A 12,801-nucleotide genomic window follows, 5' to 3' on the forward strand; every position below is an offset into this window, starting at 1 on the left:
TTTTTTCTTGGAGTCAAAAATTGGTAAACTTTTAGTATTTTTTTAAGTCTATCTGATACTACTGTAAACCACTGAGAAACCTTTTGTTAGATTTTTTTTAGGGTTAAACCATATTTGCACCTGACTGAATGGAAATTAATGAAATAATTGGAATTAGGGCTTTTTAAAAATTGTATTATTATTATTATCATTATCCATATTGCGTCATTTGTTTGTTGTTCATACATGGTACACTGACAGCCCCAAACACGTCAGGTTTGACAGCACTAACTCGCACAAATCATCATCATCATCATCATCATCATCATCATCATGGTGAAAACTCAACATTCATAGCAACAGAACCCTAATAAATGCAGGTTAGCATTTAAAATTTGTGTCCTGCTCCTGCAACTTACCAGCACCTCTCACTCATCTGTGCACATCTGTCCTCCTCCTGGCCGTCCTCCACAGTCTGACTAGGTGGTTCAATAGCTCTTAGCAGAGTTTTCTATCACTTGTTGCTTTTACAGCCAAGATTTTTGTTTGAGCACTTAGTTCATAAAAAGGATTCATTACACAGACTTGACATTCCTGACATATATACACATGCAACTAAACCTGTAAATCTGAGTGAAGTCAACAACGGAGAAAACTCAAATCTATTGTGTCATATTGATTTGTTTTCTCAATAAAAAATACATAAAGGACTTCAAGACTTCAAGGGATTTCATTACTTCTGCAGCCGTGAGTCATTTTCTGGTTTTGATTTACTGTATCTGAGTTATTGTAATCATTAAAAAATTAGTATATAGGGAGCCTTCTCCAAAACACTCAGAAGTCTCTCAGAAGCTCTCAGAACTCTCAGAAGAGTTTGCCTCCTAAAAGTTGAAATGAGCACAGTGTTTAAAAGAGAAATGAGCTCTGTTGTAAATGAGATTTGAACACACAGTGTCTCTCTCAAAGCGCTCCTCTTCCTGGAGTGACTCAGAGCTTGATAAGCCCTCCCTCCTCTCCCTGCTCTCAAACACAGACAGCTCCACTCTGTCCCCGTGTTTCCTGGTTCCCTCCCCTTCAGATCTACTAGTTTGAAGATGGGTGTAACCAACATGGTGTTGCCGTGCAACAGCTACTCACTGCACACACACATGTTGTTCAGATCAAAGCTCAAACCGGTTTCAGTTATGAGGAAGTGAAACTCAGACAGTCGCTGTGACTGAGAGGTGAAATGGCGCAGAAAGGAGCTCAGCTGGACCGAGAAGTCTTCTCTTGTCCGATCTGTCTGGATCTACTGAAGGATCCGGTGACTACTTCATGTGGACACAGCTACTGTATGAACTGTATTAAAAGCTTCTGGGATGAAGAGGATGAGAAGGAAACCCACAGCTGCCCTCAGTGCAGACAGACGTTCACACCAAGGCCTGTCCTGCTGAAAAACACCATGTTAGCAGTTTTAGTGGATGAGCTGAAGAAGATTGGACTCCCAGCTGCTCCTGCTGATCTCTGCTACGCTGGAGCTGAAGATGTGGCCTGTGATGTCTGCATGGGGAGAAAACTGAAAGCCCTCAAGTCCTGTCTCACCTGTCCGGCCTCTTACTGTAAGAAACACCTTCAGCCTCATTATGACGCAGCTCCGTTATCCAAACACAAGCTGGTGGAGCCCTCCAAGAAGCTGCATGAGAACATCTGCTCTCAGCACGATGAGGTGATGAAGATTTTCTGCCGTACCGATCAGAAGTGTATCTGTTATCTCTGCACAATGGATCAACATAAAGGTCACGACACGGTCACAGCTGCAGCAGAACGGGCGGAGAAGCAGAAAGAGCTGGAGGTGAGTCAACAAAACATCCAGCAGAGAATCCAGGACAGAGAGAAAGATGTGAAGCTGCTTCAACAGGAGGTGCAGAACATCAATCGCTCCGCTGATAGAACAGTGGAGGACGGCGAGAAGATCTTCAGCGAGCTGATCCGTCTCTTGGAGAAAAGAAGCTCCGAGGTGAAGCAGCAGGTCAGATCCCAGCAGGACGCCCAAGTGAGTCGAGTCAAAGAGCTTGAGGAGAAGCTGCAGCAGGAGATCGAGGAGCTGAAGAAGAAAGACGCTGAGTTGAAGAAGCTCTCACACACAGAGGATCACAACCAGTTTCTGCACAGCTACCCCTCACTGTCAGCACTCAGTGAGTCTACATCCAGCATGGAGATCCGTCCTCTGCGCTACTTTGAGGATGTGACAGCGGCTGTGTCAGAAGTCAGAGACAAACTACAGGACGTCCTGAGAGAGGAATGGACAAAGCTCTCTCTGACAGTGACTGAAGTGGATGTTTTACTGTCAGATTCACCAGCAGAGCCCACGACCAGAGCTGGATTCTTAAAATATTCATGTGAGATCACACTGGATCCAAACACAGCACACACATGGCTGTTATTATCTGAGGGGAACAGAAAAGCAACATTAATGAGTAATCAACAGTCCTATCCAAGTCACCCAGACAGATTCACTGCATGTTTTCAGGTCCTGAGTAGAGAGAGTCTGACTGGACGTTGTTACTGGGAGGTGGAGTGGAGAGAGGGTGGAGTTTTTGTGGCAGTTTCATACAAGGATAACAGCAGAGGGGGGAGGTTCTATGACTCTGGATTTGGATGCATTGACAAATCTTGGTCATTAAGATGTTTGAACAACAATTATACATTGTATCACAACAATATCCTAACTCCCGTCTCAGGTCCTTGGTCCTCCAGAGTGGGAGTGTACCTGGATCACAGAGCAGGTATTCTGTCCTTCTACAGCGTCTCTGACACCATGACTCTCCTCCACAGAGTCCAGACCACATTCACTCAGCCTCTCTATGCTGGAGTTCGGCTTGTTTACAGTGTTGGAGACACTGCTGAGTTCTGTAAACTCAAATAACCAAAGTAATTTAAGGGACAGCAGGTTAAAATGTGTTTTAACTCTAAAAGCTCCCATATTGTTCACCCTTGTGGGGGGGTTTCCCCGCAATATTTTTGTTGTTAATTTTCAAAGTAATGAACAATATACATACACACACACACACACACACACACACACACACACACACACACACACACACACACATACACACACACACACACACACACACACACACACACACACACACACACACACACACATAATAATAATAATAATAATAATAATAAAAATAAAAAAATAAAAATAAATAAATAAAAACTTGACACAAACCATAAAATGCCAAAAAAGTACACACAAAGAGGCTTAATATAATGTCAGAGTTGAATGTCCACTTAAGTGCATCAAATATATCAGAACAGATACTCTTTTAATATCTACTGTCATCTACAGTTTCAGGTACTCCAGGTTAGGTCTCCATAAACCATAGAATTTCTGTAAGTTGCCAGACATCTTGTATCTCACATTTATGGTGTTTTATTTGAAGTTTTGACATCTATAATAAGATAAATTTGTAGTTTTTCAGTTTTACATCTGCTCCCTCATGCCTCCCTCTGCAGCTCAAGCGGGCTCAGATCAATTTGGGCCTGTCTCATTAATATTCACACCCTTTCTTCTGATTGGATAAGCGGTTAGGAATGAATGAATGACCTTTCGAGTTGCAGATTTAAAGTTGGACACAATAATGTGCAGCTCCTTTGAGTGACGTCTTTTTATTGTGCATGATTTAGGAAGCAGTCAGCGTGTAAAGAGTCAGACAGAAGGCTGAATTCTGACAAAATTTCTGATATTTGAAATTAAAATTTGTGAAAAGATATAATGGCTTCCTGAGATTCAACAAATGAGCTTTTAATATTTTCACAGAATGTTTTATTGCAGCTACACCTGCTTTATAATCACATAAGACTTGTAAACTGTGTTTTCTACAATATGGGACCTTTAAACTTGTTTCTTTCCATGTTTTTTTGCTGAGAGCTTATCCTTGTGGCATTCCTTCTCTGCAGAAATCAGCTGTCAATCAAACATTATGGGCGGTGCTTTGACATTCTCATTAGTTGTTCTGTAAATATTTGACTTTCCTTCTTGTGTCTGTTTAGCCACTGAGGCTTTTTATGCTCATGATGAATGTTTATCACCTGAACTCATATTTCTCTGCATGAAAATGTGAATTTCTCTGTGTTTCAAATGTTTGTTGAATATTTGTATCTTGTTTTCCTTTTCTCGCCTGGCTCTTAAGAGAGAATACTCCAGATATTCAAAGAAAATCCATAATTACATCTACTTTTATTTGTTTGTTAGACCAAATGTTGTTGTACAAATGAGGCTCTATGATATATTATAAAACTATAATTATCATGTTCATAATCAATAAGGAAATCATTCTTTATTCTCTTGTATATCGCTAAGATTCTGGTCAAACAAACTGATGATGAAGTGAATCTGTTGAAAGAAATCACTGAACAATAATCATTTAACAGACTTTACTGATGGGATGTGTGAATAAACTGATTTCATAATTAGTAAACAAACACAAAGTTTTTTTTATCTCGTCTTAATTCCAGGGTTTCATCCAAAGCTGATGGAGAAATGATGACACTAATATTTATATAACAACTTTTAGTATGTTTTTAAGTCTATCTGATACTACTGTAAACCACTGAGAAACCTTTTGTTCGATTTTTTTAGGGTTAAACCATATTTGCACCTGACTTAATGGAAATTAATGAAATAATTGGAATTAGGGCTTTTTTTTATTAAGAGTGCCCAATTTTTAAGTCATCCTATTGTATTGTAAAGCGTCCTTTGGTTTCTTGAAAGGCGCTATATAAATTATTATTATTATTATTATTATTATTTTCCATGTTGCTTCATTGGCTTGTTGTTCATGGTGTTTCACGCATTAACACTGACAGCCCCAAACACGTCAGGTTGGACAGCACTAACTCGCACAAATCATCATCATCATCATCATCATCATCATCATCATCATCATCTTCTTCATCATCATCATCATCATCATCATCATCATCATCTTCTTCATCATCATCATCATCATCATCATCATCATCATCATGGTGAAAACTCAAAGTTGATAGCAACAGAACCCTAATAAATGTAGGTTAGCCTTTAAAATTTGTGTCCATCTCCTGCAACTTACCAGCACCTCTCGCTCATCTGTGCACATCTGTCCTCCTCCTGGCCGTCCTCCACAGTCTGACTAGGTGGTTCAATACTAAATAGCTCAGTAAGCTTTTTACATTTTGATGCCTCTGCCTCTAAAGATTTGGCCCTCTTCTTTTTTGATTTCACAGAGAAAGAAGCAGAGTTTTCTATCACTTGTTGCTTTTACAGCCAAGATTTTGTTTGAGCACTTCATAAGAAGCATTCATTACACTGACTTGACATTCCTGACATATATACACATGCAACTAAACCTGTAAATCTGAGTGAAGTCAACAAGAGAGAACAGAGACATAAAGCACTTTATCAAATGAATAAAAACAGCATGAGGATTTCATTACTTCTGCAGCCGTGAGTCATTTTCTGGTTATTGTAATCATTAAAAAATTAGTATATAGGGAGCCTTCTCCAAAACACTCTGAGTCTCAGAAGAGTTTGCCTCCTAAAAGTTGAAGTGAGCACAGTGTTTTAAAGAGAAATGAGCTCTGTTGTAAATGAGATTTGAACACACAGTGTCTCTCTCAAAGCGCTCCTCTTCCTGGAGTGACTCAGAGCTTGATAAGCCCTCCCTCCTCTCCCTGCTCTCAAACACAGACAGCTCCACTCTGTCCACGTGTTTCCTGGTTCCCTCCCCTTCAGATCTACTAGTTTGAAGATGGGTGTAACCAACATGGTGTTGCCGTGCAGCAGCTACTCACTGCACACACACATGTTGTTCAGATCAAAGCTCAAACCGGTTTCAGTTATGAGGAAGTGAAACTCAGACAGTCGCTGTGACTGAGAGGTGAAATGGCGCAGAAAGGAGCTCAGCTGGACCGAGAAGTCTTCTCTTGTCCGATCTGTCTGGATCTACTGAAGGATCCGGTGACTACTTCATGTGGACACAGCTACTGTATGAACTGTATTAAAAGCTTCTGGGATGAAGAGGATGAGAAGGAAACCCACAGCTGCCCTCAGTGCAGACAGACGTTCACACCAAGGCCTGTCCTGCTGAAAAACACCATGTTAGCAGTTTTAGTGGATGAGCTGAAGAAGACTGGACTCCCAGCTGCTCCTGCTGATCTCTGCTATGCTGGAGCTGAAGATGTGGCCTGTGACGTCTGCATGGGGAGAAAACTGAAAGCCCTCAAGTCCTGTCTCACCTGTGCGGCCTCTTACTGTAGGAAACACCTTCAACCTCATTATGATGCAGCTCCGTTATCCAAACACAAGCTGGTGGAGCCCTCCAAGAAGCTCCAGGAGAACGTCTGCTCTCAGCACGATGAGGTGATGAAGATTTTCTGCCTTACCGATCAGAAGTCTATCTGTTATCTCTGCACAATGGATCAACATAAAGGCCACGACACGGTCACAGCTGCAGCAGAACGGGCGGAGAAGCAGAAAGAGCTGGAGGTGAGTCAACAAAACATCCAGCAGAGAATCCAGGACAGAGAGAAAGATGTGAAGCTGCTTCAACAGGAGGTGCAGAACATCAATCGCTCCGCTGATAGAACAGTGGAGGACGGCGAGAAGATCTTCAGCGAGCTGATCCGTCTCTTGGAGAAAAGAAGCTCCGAGGTGAAGCAGCAGGTCAGATCCCAGCAGGACACCGAAGTGAGTCGAGTCAAAGAGCTTGAGGAGAAGCTGCAGCAGGAGATCGAGGAGCTGAAGAAGAAAGACGCTGAGTTGAAGAAACTCTCACACACAGAGGATCACAACCAGTTTCTGCACAGCTACCCCTCACTGTCAGCACTCAGTGAGTCCACATCCAGCATGGAGATCCGTCCTCTGCGCTACTTTGAGGAAGTGACAGCGGCTGTGTCAGAAGTCAGAGACAAACTACAGGACGTCCTGAGAGAGGAATGGACAAAGCTCTCTCTGACAGTGACTGAAGTGGATGTTTTACTGTCAGATTCACCAGCAGAGCCCACGACCAGAGCTGGATTCTTAAAATATTCATGTGAGATCACACTGGATCCAAACACAGCACACACATGGCTGTTATTAACTGAGGGGAACAGAAAAGCAACATTAATGAGGGATCAACAGTCCTATCCAAGTCACCCAGACAGATTCACTGTTTGCTGTCAGGTCCTGAGTAGAGAGAGTCTGACTGGACGTTGTTACTGGGAGGTGGAGTGGAGAGGGCGTGGAGTTTGTGTGGCAGTTTCATACAAGGACAACAGCAGAGGGGGGAGGTTCTATGACTCTGGATTTGGATGCATTGACAAATCTTGGTCATTAGAATGTTCCAACAACAAATATACATTGTTTCACAACAATATCCTAACTCCCGTCTCAGGTCCTAGGTCCTCCAGAGTGGGAGTGTACCTGGATCACAGAGCAGGTATTCTGTCCTTCTACAGCGTCTCTGACACCATGACTCTCCTCCACAGAGTCCAGACCACATTCACTCAGCCTCTCTATGCTGGAGTTTGGCTTGTTTACAGTGGAGAATCTGCTGAGTTCTGTAAACTCAAATAACCAAAGTAATTTAAGGGACAGCAGGTTAAAATGTGTTTTAACTCTAAAAGCTCCCATATTGTTCACCTTTGTGGGGGGTTTCCCCGCAATATTTTTATTGTCAATTTTCAAAGTAATGAACAATATACATACACACACACACACACACACACACACACACACACACACACACACATAATAATAATAATAATAATAATAATAAAAATAAAAATAGAAAAATAAAAAAATAAAAACTTGACACAAACCATAAAATGCCAAAAAAGTACACACAAAGAGGCTTAATATAATGTCAGAGTTGAATGTCCACTTAAGTGCATCAAATATATCAGAACAGATACTCTTTTAATATCTACTGTCATCTACAGTTTCAGGTACTCCAGGTTAGGTCTCCATAAACCATAGAATTTCTGTAAGTTGCCAGACATCTTGTATCTCACATTTATGGTGTTTTATTTGAAGTTTTGACATCTATAATAAGATAAATTTGTAGTTTTTCAGTTATACATCTGCTCCCTCATGCCTCCCTCTGCAGCTCAAGCGGGCTCAGATCAATTTGGGCCTGTCTCATTAATATTCACACCCTTTCTTCTGATTTGATAAGCGGTTAGGAATGAATGAATGACCTTTCGAGTTGCAGATTTAAAGTTGGACACAATAATGTGCAGCTCCTTTGAGTGACGTCTTTTTATTGTGCATGATTTAGGAAGCAGTCAGCGTGTAAAGAGTCAGACAGAAGGCTGAATTCTGACAAAATTTCTGATATTTGAAATTAAAATTTGTGAAAAGATATAATGGCTTCCTGAGATTCAACAAATGAGCTTTTCATATTTTCACAGAATGTTTTATTGCAGCTACACCTGCTTTATAATCACATAAGACTTGTAAACTGTGTTTTCTACAATATGGGACCTTTAAACTTGTTTCTTTTCATGTTTTTTTGTTGAGAGCTTATCGTTGTGGCATTTCTCCTCTGTAGAAATCAGCTGTCAATCAAACATTATGGGCGGTGCTTTGACATCCTCATTAGTTGTTCTGTAAATATTTGACTTTCCTTTTTGTGTCTGTTTAGCCACGGAGGCTTTTAATGCTCATGATGAATGTTTATCACCTGAACTCATATTTCTCTGCATGAAAATGTGAATTTCTGTGTTTCAAATGTTTGTTGAATATTTGTATGTTGTTTTCCTTTTCTCGCATGGCTCTTAAGAGAGAATACTCCAGATATTCAAAGAAAATCCATAATTACATCTACATTCATTTGTTTTTTAGACCAAATGTTGTTTTACAAATGAGGCTCTATGATATATTATAAAACTATAATTATCATGTTCATAATCAATAAGGAAATCCTTCTCTATTCTCTTGTATATCGCTAAGATTCTGGTCAAACAAACTGATTGTGTAGATGAAGTGAATCTGTTGAAAGAAATCACTGAACAATAAGCATTTAACAGACTTTACTGATGGGATGTGTGAACAAACTGATTTCATAATTAATAAACAAACACAAAGTATTTTTTTTATCTCGTCTTGATTCCAGGGTTTCATCCAGAGCTGATGGAGAAATGATGACACTAATATGAGAGTATAATAGATGGCCATGCTGGATTTTGAAAGAATTCCCTATTGGTCAGTCCACCCCTGCTTGACACTGACAGTAGACCATTATTGTAAAAATGAAACACACTGCTATGATAAAATAATTTTATTTGAAGTATTAATCACATTTGGGTTTTCAGCCAGTGTGGACTTAAAAGACACACACAAAAAATAAGATTTAAAAAAGACTTTCCACATGTACAAGTACATACTGTATATACAAGCAAACTCACTGTGTTGTTTTTATTGGAAACAATATTTACATGCCAACACTAAAGAATAATGTGCAAAGGTCTGTATGCCAACAATCACTCACACATGAAAAATTATAGAAACGAAATTAGGCCAACAGTCACATATACTCAGGTAATTATCAAGGCTGCTATCTTGATATAATAACTTAATATAGATACAATATTTGCTGAAATTGTGGAGACACAAGGACTCTCTAGTATCGGTCAAACCCCCCCCCCAAAAAAATAATAATCCCATTTTCACATTATACATCAGTTTTCATTTCTGTTGTACTCTTTAATATGACTAACAAAATTTAATGTCTAAAGTTGGACCACACAGTTTAGATTTACACAACTACAATTCCAAAAAAGTCGGGACACTGATTAAAACATAACGTTTATCTTATCATCTTCATGGATATTTGGAAATATAAGCTTATTCTGAAATTGCAACACTTTCCACAAAGTTGGGGAAAGACTGGGAAAATTGTGAAACGCTCAAAAAACACCCGTCTGGAACACAAGTAAACAGAAACTGAAGACAAGCGAGAATGGCAAAAAATTCAGCTTTCAACAATTAGGATCCTGTGTTTTTAAAAGAAAAGCTGATGTGACACAGTGGTGAACATGTTGCAGGCATCAAATTTAGAATTAGTGTATATTTCTAAAAATATTTTAAATTTAAACATGTTTTTTTTACTTTGTACAGTTTTCAATTAAATGTATGTAAATAATAGTACTATAAATAATAAAAATTAAATAATCACACTATATTTACACTATAGACAGTAGCCCAAATTTTTTTCAAATCAAGCTGACATTACCAGCAAACCACGGCCTGAAAACAAAAATGATATGATTCACATAAAACTAAATTATTGGACAGTATTTTTGACAGTGTAGAATGCAAAGAGAATATGCAACAGTCCTACAATTCCATATAATGAGTTCCTTCATTTGTTGTCACTCTCTGTTGAACAAACAGCATCAAGTGTGTCACTTCCTTCCTCACTAGCTGTGTTTGAAAAGTGGCATTAAAGAAAATGCGAATTAGGAAAATTGCCATCTTCTGACCAAATTACATTCATGCAGCTTTGTTTATTCGATCTAAACCAGTTGATGGAACCGTAATGTGCTTCTGTTGGCTAATCCATCAGAAAACAGTAGGAGAAGAAGAGATTGAGCAAGAGAGAAAAAATATTTTTTTAAAAACAGGTTGCTAATCAAACATCTTAGGCCATCCATGAGGGAAAATATGTCTCCAGGAATTATAATTGTAAATATATAATTATAATTGTTCTTTCATGTCAGAGCGGAAACAGCTGATCAGTCATGTGAGCGTGTCTTAAATGCAGGCAGCAACCTCCAGGTCTGAGCAGTGAAGCAAACCAGGAAGTGCCTTAAGTGTGTGTGTGTGTGTGTGTGTGTGTGTGTGTGTGTAGCGAAAATCGCATAAAGTTACCTGTGCGTGTGTTTGAAGCATATGTATGCATTTGTGAGGAGTGTGTGCGCTTAAGCGCATGTGTGTGCGTGTATCTGTAACTGTAATCACATCAAAGATCAAAGGCAATCAGATCAAAGCAATCAACAGAATTAACTGGCACCTGTTCCGGCTCAGTGACAGCAGAGGTGGACAGACTGGAATTTCTGGCCTCGAACAGAAAGCCTTTTTGGCAAAACCATAATACCTATCATTGATCCGACTTCACTTTGAGCGTCCTGAGTTCTTCCTGAACGTCTACATATGTTTGACATATATGGTCCACACTGCCCTCTAATTCAGTGCTACCAGTGTTTTAAAACCTGTGGTGGTTCCGATGCCACTCCACACTTCCCTCATATTGTTGTGCTGGACTTTTTTGCTCCGGCTTCCTCCGGTAGTTGTTCTTGGCCTCCATCATTTTCAGTTTGAGTAACATAACCCCTGTATTCTCCTTACCTCGTCATTGTTGTCATTCCTGAACGCCCTCCTTAATGTCTTTGGTGATCAAGGGTTTATTATAAGCGTGACAGGTGACAGTCCTAGCTGGAACATTGCAGTCCACACGGAAGTTTATATGGTCAGTGATGCATTATTTTTAGCCCATCAATGTCCTCTCTGTGTGGCTAACAAGGTGCAGGCCAGTCAGTCACCTCAAAGCAGTCCGACCACCACTCTGACCACCTCCTCTGGGTGCAGGTGTAAATAAGGATTTAACTAATTTACTACATATATTGTTTATGTCTCATTTTCATTATGTTTTGACCTAAAAAGTTACATTTTATTCTGCAACGTTGTGCTGTAAAATGAGAAAAAAAACAGATAACCTTTTTTGTTTCCGTTTTTATCAACCCTAGTACCAAAGAACTGTGAAAAGTGAATATAAAGTGAATTATTATATAAAATAGAGTGTGCATAGCTATATCATTAACTCATTATATGGAGGTTGAAGCTCTTAAACATATGTAATATAATATTCCAGTTTTCCTCTCTGTGGAGGCCATAATGGAGACGCAGCTCTCTCTGCTGCACTGACCTGTCCTCACCACTGAGGGGCAGCAGTGAGTAACTCTTCATGTGAGAGGGACACCCTGCAGAGAGCAGCATGTTACTCAGTTACACTTTAGGTTTTATAGAACTGCATCATATGTTGACTTTCTGTATCATCAATAAAAATACAGACATGAAAGCAGCTTTCTGTGCTGTTTGTTGATTCATGCCTCAATAACAGAGGATGAGCTCAGCACGATGCAAACACACTATAATCCTAATGTGAGCACATGCTGCAGGACATGCTGTCAGGGAGGAATAAGAGACACATTTGTTCTTACAGGGTTGCAGGAGACAACATTAATTCTTCCCAAGATGCTGCAAAACAAATAGATTAAAATAATGTTTTTAATGTGAAACAAAAACTGTCTTAATGAGCTCATGAGAAAATGTAAACAGTATTCACACCTGATAATCTGTTCGTATATGCAAATATATCCTCTTTTCAGTCTCAGAAAGGCCTCATACTGCAGTCTGGTGGCTGCACACTACACATTACACACTACTCACTGCAAAATACACACTGCACGATACACACTACACATTACATTTCCTATTGGACTTTGTGACCCAAAAAATTTTGGCGAGGATTTATTTAAAGGGTTTATAATTTCTTAATAATTAATTGTGATGTAATGATTATATAGGGTGGTGCTAATGAAAGACACTCTCCACATTATCTTATTTTTCATTGGAACAGATTCTTCTTTCGCCGTTTTTCTGATACATGATAGCATGTCAGGATATCATGCAAGGAAGTTGTCGAAATATCTATACTATTTTCAAAGTGGTCATGTGACCTCTGAAGTCATGCTATCTCAATGAAAACGGGCTCTCTGGATTCATGTAGTACAAATTTTCTATTTCCA

The 12,801-nt window shown here is 39.6% G+C and overlaps 2 protein-coding genes across 2 annotated transcripts; both read left to right on the forward strand.

Annotated features, from left to right (window-relative positions):
• The first annotated feature begins 1,091 nt into the window (after nt 1-1,091).
• Nucleotides 1,092-3,092, forward strand: LOC131959388 (tripartite motif-containing protein 16-like). The gene has a single exon (XM_059324578.1). It carries the CDS (start codon nt 1,208-1,210, stop codon nt 2,882-2,884), a length of 1,677 nt encoding a protein of 558 aa, XP_059180561.1. The 5' UTR covers nt 1,092-1,207; the 3' UTR covers nt 2,885-3,092.
• A 2,748-nt stretch (nt 3,093-5,840) lies between these two features.
• Nucleotides 5,841-9,074, forward strand: LOC131959389 (E3 ubiquitin/ISG15 ligase TRIM25-like). The gene has a single exon (XM_059324579.1). The coding sequence runs from the start codon at nt 5,894-5,896 to the stop codon at nt 7,565-7,567; it is 1,674 nt and encodes a 557-aa protein (XP_059180562.1). The 5' UTR covers nt 5,841-5,893; the 3' UTR covers nt 7,568-9,074.
• Nucleotides 9,075-12,801: the final 3,727 nt, after the last annotated feature.

Source organism: Centropristis striata, chromosome 21 (genome assembly GCF_030273125.1).
Source record: "Centropristis striata isolate RG_2023a ecotype Rhode Island chromosome 21, C.striata_1.0, whole genome shotgun sequence".
Taxonomy (NCBI): Eukaryota; Metazoa; Chordata; class Actinopteri; order Perciformes; family Serranidae; genus Centropristis; species Centropristis striata.

Excerpts from the sequence above, each read along its gene's own strand:
- LOC131959388 (XM_059324578.1), top strand. The coding sequence starts at position 1,208 with ATGGCGCAGAAAGGAGCTCAGCTGGACCGAGAAGTCTTCTCTTGTCCG.
- LOC131959389 (XM_059324579.1), top strand. The coding sequence starts at position 5,894 with ATGGCGCAGAAAGGAGCTCAGCTGGACCGAGAAGTCTTCTCTTGTCCG.